A 13907-nucleotide genomic window follows, 5' to 3' on the forward strand; every position below is an offset into this window, starting at 1 on the left:
TTCTCAGATATCCAAAATATCCCCGAAAAGCAATTACTAGGTAGGAGTTAGGACACACGCACGCAAAAATAATACTTAGTGATGGGCAACAATTTGTCAGTGAATGAAGATAATACCGCTTCCCAGGAGAATGTTAAACAAGCTGTAGCCCTCCGCGGTTCTCCCTGGGATGACCCTTGACTTTGAGCAGGGTAGACTTGCTGGCTGCAGTCTATGCGAGGGAGCTGATTGGCTTTGATCTACTTTCCTCAGAAAGCACTTCCTGGGGTCAGGGGTCGGTTCTGGAACATGTCCATCTGTCTGCGCCATTTTGGCTTTTAAAATTCCTGTAAATTAAGTTATTCCAACAGCCTGACTTTGGCATGAAGTAACAGCCGTGGAGCGGGCAACCTCCCCGTCAGGATGGGTCACTCTCAGAGCACCCCAGGGTTTCCTCTAGTCAGTTAGATGGATAATAATTGGACCTGTTATTGACCCTCAAGGAACCCCCCGATTTCCTCTTGCTGTTTGTTTTCACTACTTAGCCTCATTCATATGAAAGGGATTTTCACAAGGCAATAGGAGCTAAGTTTTCAACAAACACTCATCAACTGAGCTGAAAAGAATGTCAGTCTCCCTAGGAAACAGTGTTTCTCAGGACAGCTGCAGCTGGACTGGGGGTTAGCAAGAGGGGCAACACAATAAAAATCTCTGCAGTGTAAATTGTTACCTGTTTATGTGATGCGACCAGTCCGCACAGGGAATCCCCGATCGAGTTGTGGATAAAGTGCCCCGGTACATCTCTCCGATGTCTTCATAACACTCTGAGGAAGAGCAAGGAAATGTTATTTTAGACCACACTATAAATATTCCCAGGAGTGCCGAGAATTACTGAGCCCAGCAGTTTTTCAAACACCTAAATGGCTTCAGTAAGTGGGCATACTCACAGAAACTTTCATGCTCTCGCAGACACAAAGAAGGGAATTGGGTGTGTGCTACTCTTTGTGGTTTGGATCAATTTAACGTTGAGGGCCTCGGTGTAACTGGTGGGTCTCATATATAATATAACATTTAAACCTCACTACGTCTGTTCTTAAACAGAATCAGCCTGTAGTAACAAACCGACTGGCTGCTTTGTGACACGTGTGGTCTTCTGAAATGTAAAGCAGAGAAACATGGGAAATGACAGCGAACACTCTTGCCAAAGTCTGGTGTTGTTGTTCTTCCATGAAATGGAATTCATTGGGCAGCACGCTGCCAAGTGGCTCAGTCCTACGAGAGCAACATAGAAAGTGTCTGTGTAATCCCACTTTGCACAAACATGACAAGTCTTTTAAATCATCTGTGGTTTAGCATTTTGTTTTTCAAGCAACAACATGGAAATTTGTTAGTAATTATCACAATACGTGCCATTTGTTGGATGTTTGGGACTCGGAAAGGGATAGTTTGACATTTTGGGAAATATGCTTTTGGCAAGAGCTTTGTGAGAAAATTGCTGTCATTAACTACTAAAAACTGGGATTAGTGGGAAGCAGTTAGCCTGGATCTGAAGGCCTGATGGTAAGAACCTCCACACCTCTGTATACAGTATGCTTTGATTCATACAAAACCAAAATATAATAACAACACGTTGTGGTTTTAAGGCGTGGGCTAATTTTTTTGTGGCCATGACCTTAAACGAGCATCCACTGGTTACTCAGCAACTGTACAGTGACAACAAAGCTCTGACTTGTTTTTAGACTGTTGTTTCCATATGGACCAAACAAACAAAATGCGCATGTTAATTAGTGAACTTTAGCAATAGACAACTAGATTTTTAAAAATAATAATAATAGCCTGGCTCACTACTATTCCTTTGTTCTAAATGTTATGCTAAGCTAACAGGTGGCTGGCTGTATCTACACGTTTAACAAACAGACATGGGTGCTGTTTATTGTTAAATGTATTTCAAAAGAAGAAAGCAAATAAGTGCACTCCCAAAATTTTGCACTTTTCCTTTGAAATGGATGTTTTTACCTATTTTTTGTGTGTCCTCTGCATCACATCTGGGGATGTGGGTGCAGTTGGCTATCCTCTGATTCGGATCTGTAGTGAAGCACCATGGGTAATCTGCACCATCCGGGTTACGGCAGTAATTCTCTCTGAGGTCTCTATAACACACACACAAACTACAATTGAAATGATGGTGCCGATGACTGTATTTTTAAAAGCAACGTTAGCAAATTTCACATGCCTTCCTCCGTAAGGCATTTGTAATAAACAAAATCCTCTCCTTGATGCTGCAGAGAGAACTGAATCCAAGCTATGAAACAACATTACTCACTTGCACTTGAAGTTCTGAGGAAGGAAGGAGTGGTTATGGGGGAACTGAGAGTCCCAGCGCTGACACGTCACCCCCTCTGGAGTGACATTCATTGTGCCTCGGTAATCTGTGCCCTTTCCCTGGACGCAGAACGTCGTTATGTTGACATCAGCGTCTTCGCTGGGGTCTGAGTCTGCAACAGGAAGATATAATAGTAAGGGGAAGCTGAAGAAAAAAGGGAAAATCTGTGAAAAAGTGAGGTGCAAAAAGTGGAGGCAGGAATGAGGGAGGGAGAGAAGGAGGGAGATTTTAATCCTCAGAAGAATGTGTCATGTTTAACATAGAGACAGATGATCAAAAACAGTAGCTCTCCCCCCGGCTCGTTTTGTGATAGGAAACTTTCTTTGTATTCATAACACTGGTGCCCTACTTTCTTGCACATTAGGACATCCACAACAATAAGGAGCTGTTTAGCTTGTTGACAGCAACAGCTTTGTTACAATCATCATACTTATACCTTCACTTCTACACAGTTGTGTTTCTGGGGAATTTGTTTATTGCAGTCCAACGAAAGATATCACATCCAGCCCGGACTGGCTTGGGCAACTTCATCCCCTGGCAAACTATTCCAAACATCTTCAGATGGAATTCTGCTTTTTCGCAGCACAGGGGTAGCAGTTCATAGGGAGCAACTTCTCCCCTCCGGATTTCTGTCTCTGTTTCTTTAGCCTTTGACAAATGAGATGGGAGAAGATGGAGGAGGCAAGGGAATGTTTTGAGGCCGAAAAGAGAAGGCGGGTGGAAAAGAGGGATTCTTCGGTTTGATGTAATGCATGCCAGTGTCTGTGTGCACTGTGTAGTACAGGTCAGTGGTTTTTATCTTTCTGAGGGCAGGCATTGAGGGATACACACATCTGGACAAATGCAGATCCTCCACCCTCGCAGTAAATCATAACCTGTACTGTAAAGTGCATGTGTGTATGTGTCTGACAGAGACAAAGAGAGATGCTCCCTGTGTTTGTGGGCGTCCATGTGGGAATATTTCAATACACTTTCTCCAAAAAAATGAAAATATTCTCAAATGGCATGACCTCTTTTTGCTCTCCACCGTTTTTCCTTTACCTCTGTCTTTCATATTACAAATGAAGGCAAAAGTTATCTAAACTCCAGCTCAGCCAGATGCTGCCATTTGTGACATGAGTCACGTGGAGCAACTAATGACTGACAGTTTCATTACTGATTTATCCGTTGGGGTTTTTGTTCCAAAACCAATAAAGAAGTCCATCTCAATTTCTAATCATGATATCTTCATTTCTTTTTCAGATAAAAAAAAAACCCACCATTTCCCTAAAGATATTCCCTCATCTGGTGTTGCGATAATGGTGGAGGAGTGTGCTGTCTAACATGTCGCTCCGTTGCTGCTCAGCTGGTTTGAGATCTGGTGATTGTCAGAGTTGTAGCATATGATTCACATCATTTTTGTGTTCATCAAACCATTCATTGACCCCCTGAGCCCCGTAAGGAAGCATCTGCAATTGGTTTTCTCTTCGCACATTAATTCAGGACCTTTCTTTAATTTGTCTACATATGTCACAATTTCAAAAGCAACATTCACACCACTAGAACAACGATTAGACCTTCCAGTGCCTATGTGAGGCATCTTTGTATAGTAGATTCTATTGTTATCCTTCATTTTATAGCCCTGACTGTCCTCAGTAAAACACTTCTGGCTCTCTGAAGTCAGACCTTCCCCTTTACAAACAACCTATTTACTCTTCCTTGTTGAGGTAAAAGGATTTGAAGACAAACACCACATAAAACATCCAGTCGGGTAAACAAAAGTCTTATGCGACTCTGCAGGGAAGAAGGAGAGCTTTTGTACTCAGTTGACCACAAGTACCCCAAAACCACTAAAGTCCTGTATGCAACAAATCTCCTGGCACAACTTGATGGTGATACAAAACCACCATTTGTCAGTCCAAAAACCAAAGCATCCTCCATCATCATCATGTCCACTTCTAAATTTCAAACAGATTCCTAACTGTGTGACACATTGGCATAAGATTGTAAGGGTAATAGATGTTGAGAAAAACCACCTACAGAATCATGAATCGAAGTAAAACAATAATTAGGTCTTCTGTTAATCTGTTTGAACACATTTTCCACAAAGCCCAGAGTATACACAATGCGTAGGCCCTTACCACACATGGTGATGTTACAGTACTCCCATGGAGTTTTGGGATCCATGGTGTAGCACCAGGGACGGAGACGATTATCCGGGTTCCGACAGTAGTTGTCCTTTAAATCTTTGTCCCGATACCTGACGAGAGAAGGGACAGAGAGGATACAAAGGAAAGGAAAAAAATAGCAGAGACAGAAGTAAGTCATAGTAACTGGTGAGGTCTACCTCTCTGGAGTATTAGCATCATTTATTTAAGCATCTGTCATGGGTGTGTGCTGGTATTGTCTGTGAGAAAGATTTCTGTGTGATTTGCAGCTTACTTTTTGGGCTGGAAGTGGTGTTTGTGAGGCCTCACTGAGTCCCATCTCTGGCACTCCTTGCCGCTCTCTGTATGGTCCATTTTGCCCCGGTAATCCTCCCCATTACAAGTCATGCAGACTTCTGTCAACAAACAAGCAACAGTTATAAAAACTTTCTAAATAGAATGCAAACAAAACTTATGACTTGTAGAAAGAAATAAACCACATGAACACTGATTAAACGCTCATTGGCCTTTTAGTTTTTGCTTTATTTTTGCTGAATCATAATGTCCAGTAATATTTTACCCTCTGAACACTGTGGCATGCCACACTCCTCAGCTCGTACGTTGGGGTCGGTGGTGTAGCACCATGGACCACCAGGATCGTTGTTGGGATTTCGACAGAAATTCTCCCTCAGATCTTGCGTCGGGTACCTGTCTGGATAAAACCTACAGGGGAGTAGACAGACGTTATTGAATGTGTTAGCTGATACTGTAAAGCTGTACAAATAAATATCCCCGAGTACTTGCACACTTGGCTGCTCCAGTAATATATACAGTACTGTACCTGTCTGCTAGTGATCTCAATAACAAACCAGGGCATTTACATTAAGATGCAAATCTCACTCTGAAATGCGAGTGCCTACAGCGGGACCAGATTACATTTTAAATCCTAGAATGATCAGTAATAGTACTCATATGCAAAGTAGGTCATCAATATGTTTCTTCTCTTCAGGTTTGCACCTTTTGCATGATCGCCTCACTTGTTGCAACCATATCCCCAACTCCCTCAAGTGTGAAGCAGCCAGACTGTCACAGCACAGTAACCACCAACAGCACAGAACAACGCTATGGACCACTTGGAGGCATCCAAGCAGGTCCTTTGCTGGCAACCTTTGAACGCCTTTAAACTTAATCCTTCCCTGTCGTCTGCTACATCACGTTAGCTCTAAGAAGACTGTAAGAAGCTGAACCTGGCTAGTCCAAACAAATGGACTGCAACAAAGGGGAGCGTCATGGGATCCCTGGACTAAATGGACAGTCTGTGAAATTTGTCTTCTGTCGTGGCAGGATGATGAAAAGCTGGCATGTCAGCACCCCCTGATCCATGCTGACCACAGTCCCTCTCCCACCCACAGTGAGGAGAGACATAAGTTTTGGGCATAGACGAAGGGTGAAAAGAAACAAGTCAAGTGATTCACTTTGTACCAAAGCAAAAAAAAAAAAAAAAAAAAAAAAAGAGAGAATGATGGAGTGAGCAAAAGGCGGGAGTTCATTGTTTAACTGATGATGTAAGAAAAAACATTCACAAAAAATAGGAAGAAAAAAGAGCCACAGTCCACCCTCCCTTCAACAGCTTGTCTGAACACTCTACCCCAGGCAATGACTCTTGGGGGAGTCTGCTCCGCCCCCCTCTCTGTGGCCCAAGTGGCTTACGCAAGGTTTCTACAATAATGCACAACATCACTCAGCTCAAAGGTGGAAGAAATCTCAGGCATTTAAGTCAGAAAGACCTTCCAACCATACAACCATACCTACATGTGTCAAAATATAACAAGGTTAAGTCTAAGAGCAACATTTCCCTTATGCACGTACGTAAAAGAAAACACTTGTTCCTCTCCAAAGCAGCATTATGCCAGGGGCCAAAACTCACATCTGTTGTGTGTAACTCACAACCTCAATAGACTGTATTTCTATCATAACACACTATCCTTAATTCAAAAATGGAATTACAAGGTTCCTCGCTTTGCAAAAAAAAAAAAAAAAAAAAGAAAAAGAAAAAAGGTTGCATCTGGTGAGACTCCGTAAAAGGCTGCAGCATGGGAGCAAGTTAGCCATAATGATGTTGTGCTAACAGATGTTGGCCAGTTATTCATCTCCTTGCCAAAGTCTGTTCCCATTGGAGCGCAGACAGACACTATGCTCACAGGCTTTGCTCTCTGGGTCGACTTAACATATTGGCTAGACTCTGGATACCACTAAAGATGAAATCTAGGCTTGAAGGAACTGCTGCAAAATCACTAGTCATACACACCTGGTGGAACAAATGTCATGCTTTAATGCTACAGCATCCAATGGAAGAAAGTACTCAGGGATAAAGACAAGCAGATACAAGTGGATAGATTAATAATGATTTTTGGAAGTAGGGTTTGACTGTGTCCCGTGATCAAAAGGAACTAGTAGAAATTTAAGGAAATTTGCTTATTCGCATCCTTTACAAGAGTTTGAGGAGAAGCTTAAAGGCTCTCTTATCTTTGTCTATTAAAACTGCAGTAGAGAGAAATCAGGAAAATGTGCTCAAGATGCTTAAATGTACTCCAGCTAAAAGTCAACATATATTTGTGGCTTCACCCAGGATTCAAACCCCATACTCCCACCTAAAAGTCTCCCATCTCACCCATTGCACCCCTGCATCTTGATCTTACTGCGGACTTAGCTGTTATTTAAGCTGCTTCATCTGATTGGTAAAAAGTCCTGTGTTCAACTGACATCTACCATCACGGGTTAGATTTTCTAAATCCAGAAAACCGAGTAGAAGGATGTGATATTACAATATGTTGAAATTTTAGTATGGAATTTTTGCCCAGTGATGCCAAAATAGTGCTGCCTACCCCAGCTTTAACTAAGAAGCTACAGCCAGGAGATGGTTAGTTTTGTTTGACTTGGCTTAGTCTGGCTCTGCAAAAATGGAACAAAGTCTGCCTACCTGCACATCTCAAACTCACAGATTAACAGATTGGATTCACAGCTGTATCCTCCTGTGTCCAGTCTTTCTGCTAATCTAAGCTATCTGCATGGTCTCCAGCTATGAGAGTGATATCAATCTTGTCACTTAACTCCCAGGAAGAAAGAGATGGAGTGTTCTTCTCTACATGTCAAAAATTTTCCCTTAAATAAAAAATGAAATTAAAGCTGCAGGGGTGTGTTTCTGTAGCTGAAAGTACTCCACGCCTGCCCAGTGTAGAAAAATAAAAGAATGTCCCTAAAGGAGTAGATAAACGATGGCAGTGTTATCTATTATTATTAATATGAGGTGAAATGTTCCATTCCATTCTCCACGCTTGGCCAGGCATCAATACACACTTCTTTCAGAGCCCTGGTTCAAGCCCTAAATATAGACCAACAGGTGGAAGTCCCATTCCTGGAAGGGAACCTCCTGAGAAATCACCCCTGCCCCATGGTGATCGGTCAAGCATGAAAATAATAGTTACCTGAAAGTCAAATGGTGCGTGGTTCATTATGGTGGTAATTCTCACACAGCGGGGCAGTCCCATGTTGGGTAGCCCCATGGTGGCACTAAATCTCCCTTAAGTAAAGCTCCCTCTGACCCTTTGAAAGTTAAAAGTTGCTGACAACTCAGGACAGCAGAAGTCCCTTCTATCGGGACCACGTGTCAAATAAACAATGACAAAGGACGCCTAATGTGAACAACTGCTTCTGGAAAGTGATGACAGGATTTGGGCAGACTGCGGGGAACAACACTGCAATCTGTTTTAATTGCAGGGGGAACCTGTGTTTGCTCTCTGCATGCTTGTGCCTGTGTGAGCTCAGCTGGACATCAGACAGAACATGACTTCAGTCTATAAATCCTTGCGCCTTCTTTCTTTCATTCTACCTCCCTCCTATTATTCACCCTGCACTTCTTCAAACTCTTATTACTCTGTCTCCCCCTCCCCTGCCGCAGTTAAAATATCTTGTAACTAATGAGCGCCGCTAATGAGATGCTGGCACAGATTCCATCTTTGCAGAGTCACTGATCTTGCCTTGCTGTTAACTGAGTGAAAACATCTTTGGGATACACCTGATGGCCTACAGAGCTGCATGAAAAAACTCATTGGGGAGGACATCCCTGCATGTGTTGAAAGAAATCTGACTTAACTCTGGATAAACGCTCAACTGTCTCTGAGCCTCCACCTTCCCTTAACCCCTGAGGTGCAACAGGATGAACTGAACGTCAATAAATCAGCCACTGGGGCCTGCTCAGTATCAGACACAGAGATCGAGAAGGTGCATCCAGGAAGATGGTGGAAGCCTGAAGATTAGAGAAGCAAGCTTTGAAGACTACAAGATCTGGGAATGAGAAGGGATTGATTAACACATTTTGCTCACGATAAACAACAACTGGTGTCCTGCTGAGACACCCTCAAGGTGTTGAGTGGCTGCACTATAAATATCCCCTACTCTGATATAAAAATGTACCTTTTGCTGGCCTATGTATTAGAAAAAGAGGACTTACGTGTGCTCATTGATGTTGTTATCAGACCATGCTTGGCAAGTGATGTTTGACTTTGTCCAAGACCTCCTCCCTCTGTAGTTGTCCTTGGTGCCGATGATGCACTCCCTTATATAATCTAAGAAAGACATAAAAACACTTTAAAACGTCCATTCATGTTCTCATTTTGCTGTCCATGTGTATTCTCAGTGTGCCAATTCACACACAGCATTCAGGCAATTAAAAGTTGATCCGCCTTGACCACCTGGAATACATTTTCCCATGTATGGTCAGAGAGACTTTTTTACAGCGAGCGTGTAGCACGTCTCAGCTTGTGTGTTGTTCCCAAAACAGACAACTCTGAAAAGTTCATTAAATGTCACCGAGGGGAGTTTTCGTAAATTTAGCAGTAAATTCTAAAGTGCTAGATTCCACAGCCAGCGCTTGAGGATGGTTTTGCGCCTCTCGACTGTAAACAATTAATGTTTTTTTTGTTTACACTCCTCTTAAGCCCGCTACATGTTTATGCGTGTGACTCTCCCCGCAGGAGTGATTAAACAGCAGGCGAGGGCAAGGAGGCTTGGTTGCTTTTATTGTGTCAACAGAGAAACCAAAGACCTTAAAAAGTGAGGAGCCGACGCAAGAGGCACAAACACCAACAAACGGTTTGCCTGGACAAATCCCTCCCTGCACCTGAATGTTCTCATGAGAAATAAAAGAACAGTGAAGTGGATAAAGGCAGCGCCATCTGAAAATTGGGACCTGTACCTTTTTTTTCATACAAAGTAAAGTTGATGTTGGCCTGCTTCTGCACACCGTGGGTGAAACGGTCAAAAGGAAGCAAGTGGCATTTCCTGTTGTGCCTTTGAAAGTTGAAAGCCCTGTCGAAACACACGGGAAGTAGTTGGGAGATGAACAAATGATAAACAGCAAAAATATGTAAATACAATGAGAGACACAGAAGGAGAGGCATAGCAAAGGGGGGGTGGACATGAAGAAACCCTGCACTGGATTTCAGGGAAACAGAGAAAGGAAATGTGGCTCACCTGCAGTTGAAGTTTTTCTTGACTTTTTTGCATTTTCGGGCACAGTGTTCCTGTGAGCGGCTGTTTCTTACCAACGGGGGCTGAGGACAGTCTGTGCAAACCAGCATATAATTCTCGGTCTTTTCATACTTCTGTAATAACTGATGAGACTTTCTACAGAAACCTGCAAGACATGAGGAGACAGCATGCATGTGGTTGTGCATCCATTAGATTCATTGTTATGTTTCAAGGAGTTGAGATTGATTATGGTTGGTCCGTATCTTAAGGAGTTGTTGTATTTTTACAATGTACCTCAAAGTAAGGGCAGATGTTTATTGTATGTTTATTTTGACCAAATATAGCTTAAGAAGATATAAATTATCAGCTTTTATAGCAGAGTAGTCAGTGTAGGCGTCAGCTAGCAGGTGATCAACTTCTAAATAAAGGAGAAGACAAGATAACCCAAACATGAAGATCTGGGGCTGTCGCACATGCTTGTGATTTGTAAGTACCATTCATGTCACCATTAAAGTTGAAAGTATGACCTGAAAACTTTGATTGGTTTCCAATTTGGAATTTATCCCCCTGAACTCCAAAATTTGCTGGTCGGCAGGTTTGACAGACATATATATTCTTTTTTAAACTGCCAAAATTACATAATTGATCAGCACCAGAGGCTGTAGAAACAGCAGAATTGTTGGATTTCCAACTTTCCTATGGTTGTAGATATAATCATGTATGATTTCCCTTGGGGAAATTAAACAAGAAGAGAAGCCATTAGCGACTTAGCTGCAACTAACAGTTACATGACAAAAGTGTCAGCTGACCGGCACTCAGTGTTCACATAAGGCAGAGAGGAGACAGGTAGTTAAAGAAATTTAAAAGATAAGCAGTAAAATATCTATAGAATGTAGAAGCACCATTCTTTTACCAGTGTTGGTGTTACCTGTGGTTGCTTGGGAAAATATTGTACATGTTGATTCCATTTTTAAAATTTTGTAAAATAAATAATTAAGAAAATTCTAATTCAGTTTTATGTTTTTTAGGATTTATGTCATTATAACTGTATCATACTTCACAAAAGACATTTGTGAGTTCTCTCGATACCTAGCTATGGTTGTTCTGTAGATCTATAGAGGTGCAGAACTTTATATTGTGGTAAAAAACAATGAGCCCACAGTAGGCTAAAATGTGGCAGGAGCAAACATACAAGCAAACAAACACTCAAACACTGCTTGGATTTCAGAGAGTATTAATAGTATGAAAGTGGCAACAAAATAACAGGCAACAAATGAGGACGGCCATGTCCATACCTATGTTAATTAAAGCCACATTGAATAAATATTCTACAATTGTCAAATTAAAAATTGTTATGTATTTACATATCTGACTGTCAGAAGTTGTTTAGTGATGTGAATGCTTGAAACTTTTTTTTTTTATTTTTTTTAATCATTTGCTTCTTCTTTACTGGCCATACCATATGTTGTGACAAAAACTGTTCCTTGAATGGCCACTTGAGGCTGGCTCTAAAGGTGAGTCAGTCCCCATAGAGCCCCATGTTAAAATGTCCAACTTTGCAGCAAAAATAAATATGTTTACAGCCCAGAACAAAAAACTGTTTGGGTCTCTGTAGCTAAGCTTTCTTTTCATACAGTTGGATGGATGTTGAATTTTTGCAGAACTCAACCAATTAAATTGCATTAAGGCTTAAAGTTCTGCATAATTAAGGATGTGACTGTTTTGAATGAAAGTTGGGTACAGTCACAGGTCAATCCATGGCACACGTCATCTCCACTCATGCTTCATCTCTTTGCTAATTTTTGTATCACCTGGGCATTCTCAGTCCTTTTTTTCTTCAGAAAATCCATGGGTGACATCACAAAAGGTCTGTCCATCTTTATATGCAGCCAGTGACGTGAACACTGCATTGGTGTTGCTTGTTGTTGGAGCATAACAACATCCCTGGTTTGGTTTGGTTTGGTTTGGTTTGGTTTGGTTTGGTTTGGTTTGGGCTGAGGTTCTTGGTTTCATGTTCCATCTTGCCAAGAGCTTCAGCAGAAGGAAACCGGACTCAGTTTTTTGGTTCTAAAAAATGTTTCACCTCTCATCCAAGAAATGTCTTCAATTTTGAATGAAAGAAGCTTCTTTGATGTCTTCAAGAACAAAAACAGGAAGCCCAGTTGCCTTCGACTAAAGCTTTTTGATTACCATGCCCTGGATGACTGAGAATCTAAACAGAAATGTTGCATCTCCATTAACAAAGAATTAAACATTACTGAAACAGTGGAAAACATGGTGCAACATGTCACAAACTGGTGAGAATCTTTCCTTGAATTTCCTCCTGGTAGTTTCATCATTGGAACAGTTGGGTTTGCGCATGGATGAGTTGGTGAAACATTAAACAACTTCACAGTCGTACATTGAACTAGGTGGCCAGCATTTAATATAAGCATCCTTCAACTACGGTTTCCTTCAAGCCCAGTGTTTGTTGGCATGTCAGCATCCACCCTGCTGAAACACCCTGAAGCATTTTGTGCACGTCTGAACCTCTCCAAACTCAGCCACGAGGCAGTTCTAGACAGAAAAAAAATTGCTTCAGCTGAGGAAGGAGCTAGTTCATGTGTCGGAAAAGCAAGTATGAAGTGTGTCCAGGATCAAAGCCTGGCTCCAAATGCCCCCCAGCAGTCCTGCTTCAAACCAAGGTGCCTGAAAGAAATTCAGTTTGGGTGTTGAACTGTGAAAACAGCCAAGAGAACAGAATGACGTCCGTCAACAGGCTGCAGTGCCTCAGCTGGAGATTTGATGCTCGTGAAAACATATCTCATATTTTATTGCTTTCAGAAAGAGCCCAAAATCAGATTTTTCCATCAATTTTTACTACTTTGTGGTATTTGTGTTACTATGGTTTCATGTTATTGTAGATAAATTTAATAGGCATCCGTGGATTCCTTCAGAAACCTATTTCAAAATCCTGCATCCGTGACTCTGTAGTATCTTATGAGAGGTCCTGCTGTTTCACAACAGCAACATTTAGTTTATTCCTTTCCATTACAAGCAACAAGGGCGACTTTTTTGGAGGGGAAAAATAAAAATATGAAGAATTCCTATTTCCCAGGAGAACTTTAACATCACTCATAATTTCTAGTACACAATAACGTTTTATGTTCAACATTTTATCTCTCAGCTGTTGGCACCTAACACATATTAGAAAACATATACAGTATGTGTGGAAAAATGGAAACCTGTCAAAGGTGCATTATAATTCATTCTTGCTTTATTTATGGGCCTTTGTTGAGAGCCATTTCTTTGGAAGAAGTACATCAAAAGAAAATTCTATCACTGCAAAGATGTGGCATAATGTATATGTGATCCAACTGGGTTCAAAAGCAGGACAAACCCATATTTTAAGCCCAAATCCTCTGTGATACAAATCATTCATTTTTACCCACTGGAAAAAGTTAAGAGCCCACCCTTCACCTGAGCGCAGCTCTACTGTAGATTCAGTTTCTGTAGGCGACAGCGACGTCTTTGGTTGCAGTAAGTGTTTAGTTGCAATAGTTTTAAGTTTATAATTAGGGGCAAGTGCGATATAAATCACCGAGGAAAATCTCATGCTACCGAGTTGCAGCTACATGCTCCCGTGCCAAGAGCCGACACAAGACGTTGTGTGTGTACTTAGGATATTGTAAACTGTGGAGCGTTTAGAGGCTCCTCGTGGTCGAAAATGGTTTTTGGGGAGGACGTGTTATTAATGTTTGGGCTCCACTGGACCACATCTGGCACTCATCACTGTGTTGTTCCAGCCCTGATGTCTGGCCAGGCTGCTCAATTAGATTTCACTTAGTCTCTTCCTCTCCTTGCACTCAGACTCCTGCTATCTCCAAATCCCAAACATTTGCTGAAGTTGA

The 13907-nt window shown here is 41.7% G+C and overlaps 1 protein-coding gene across 2 annotated transcripts in view; it reads right to left on the reverse strand.

Annotated features, from left to right (window-relative positions):
- hgfa (hepatocyte growth factor a) overlaps nucleotides 1-13907 on the reverse strand; it is a 29825-nt gene that overhangs the window by 7860 nt on the left and 8058 nt on the right. Inside the window, exons 2-10 of one of the 2 annotated variants that reach the window (XM_023263301.3) lie at nucleotides 10021-10183; nucleotides 9743-9855; nucleotides 8999-9113; nucleotides 5069-5211; nucleotides 4784-4904; nucleotides 4483-4601; nucleotides 2303-2474; nucleotides 1996-2147; nucleotides 710-803 (exon numbers count right to left, since the gene is read on the reverse strand). In XM_023263301.3, coding sequence (XP_023119069.2) covers nucleotides 710-803; nucleotides 1996-2147; nucleotides 2303-2474; nucleotides 4483-4601; nucleotides 4784-4904; nucleotides 5069-5211; nucleotides 8999-9113; nucleotides 9743-9855; nucleotides 10021-10183 — 1192 coding nt within the window. The remainder of the gene's footprint in view (nucleotides 1-709; nucleotides 804-1995; nucleotides 2148-2302; nucleotides 2475-4482; nucleotides 4602-4783; nucleotides 4905-5068; nucleotides 5212-8998; nucleotides 9114-9742; nucleotides 9856-10020; nucleotides 10184-13907) is intronic. The other variant, XM_035944927.2, reaches the window with a different exon arrangement.

Source organism: Amphiprion ocellaris, chromosome 21, assembly GCF_022539595.1.
Source record: "Amphiprion ocellaris isolate individual 3 ecotype Okinawa chromosome 21, ASM2253959v1, whole genome shotgun sequence".
NCBI lineage: Eukaryota > Metazoa > Chordata > Actinopteri > Pomacentridae > Amphiprion > Amphiprion ocellaris.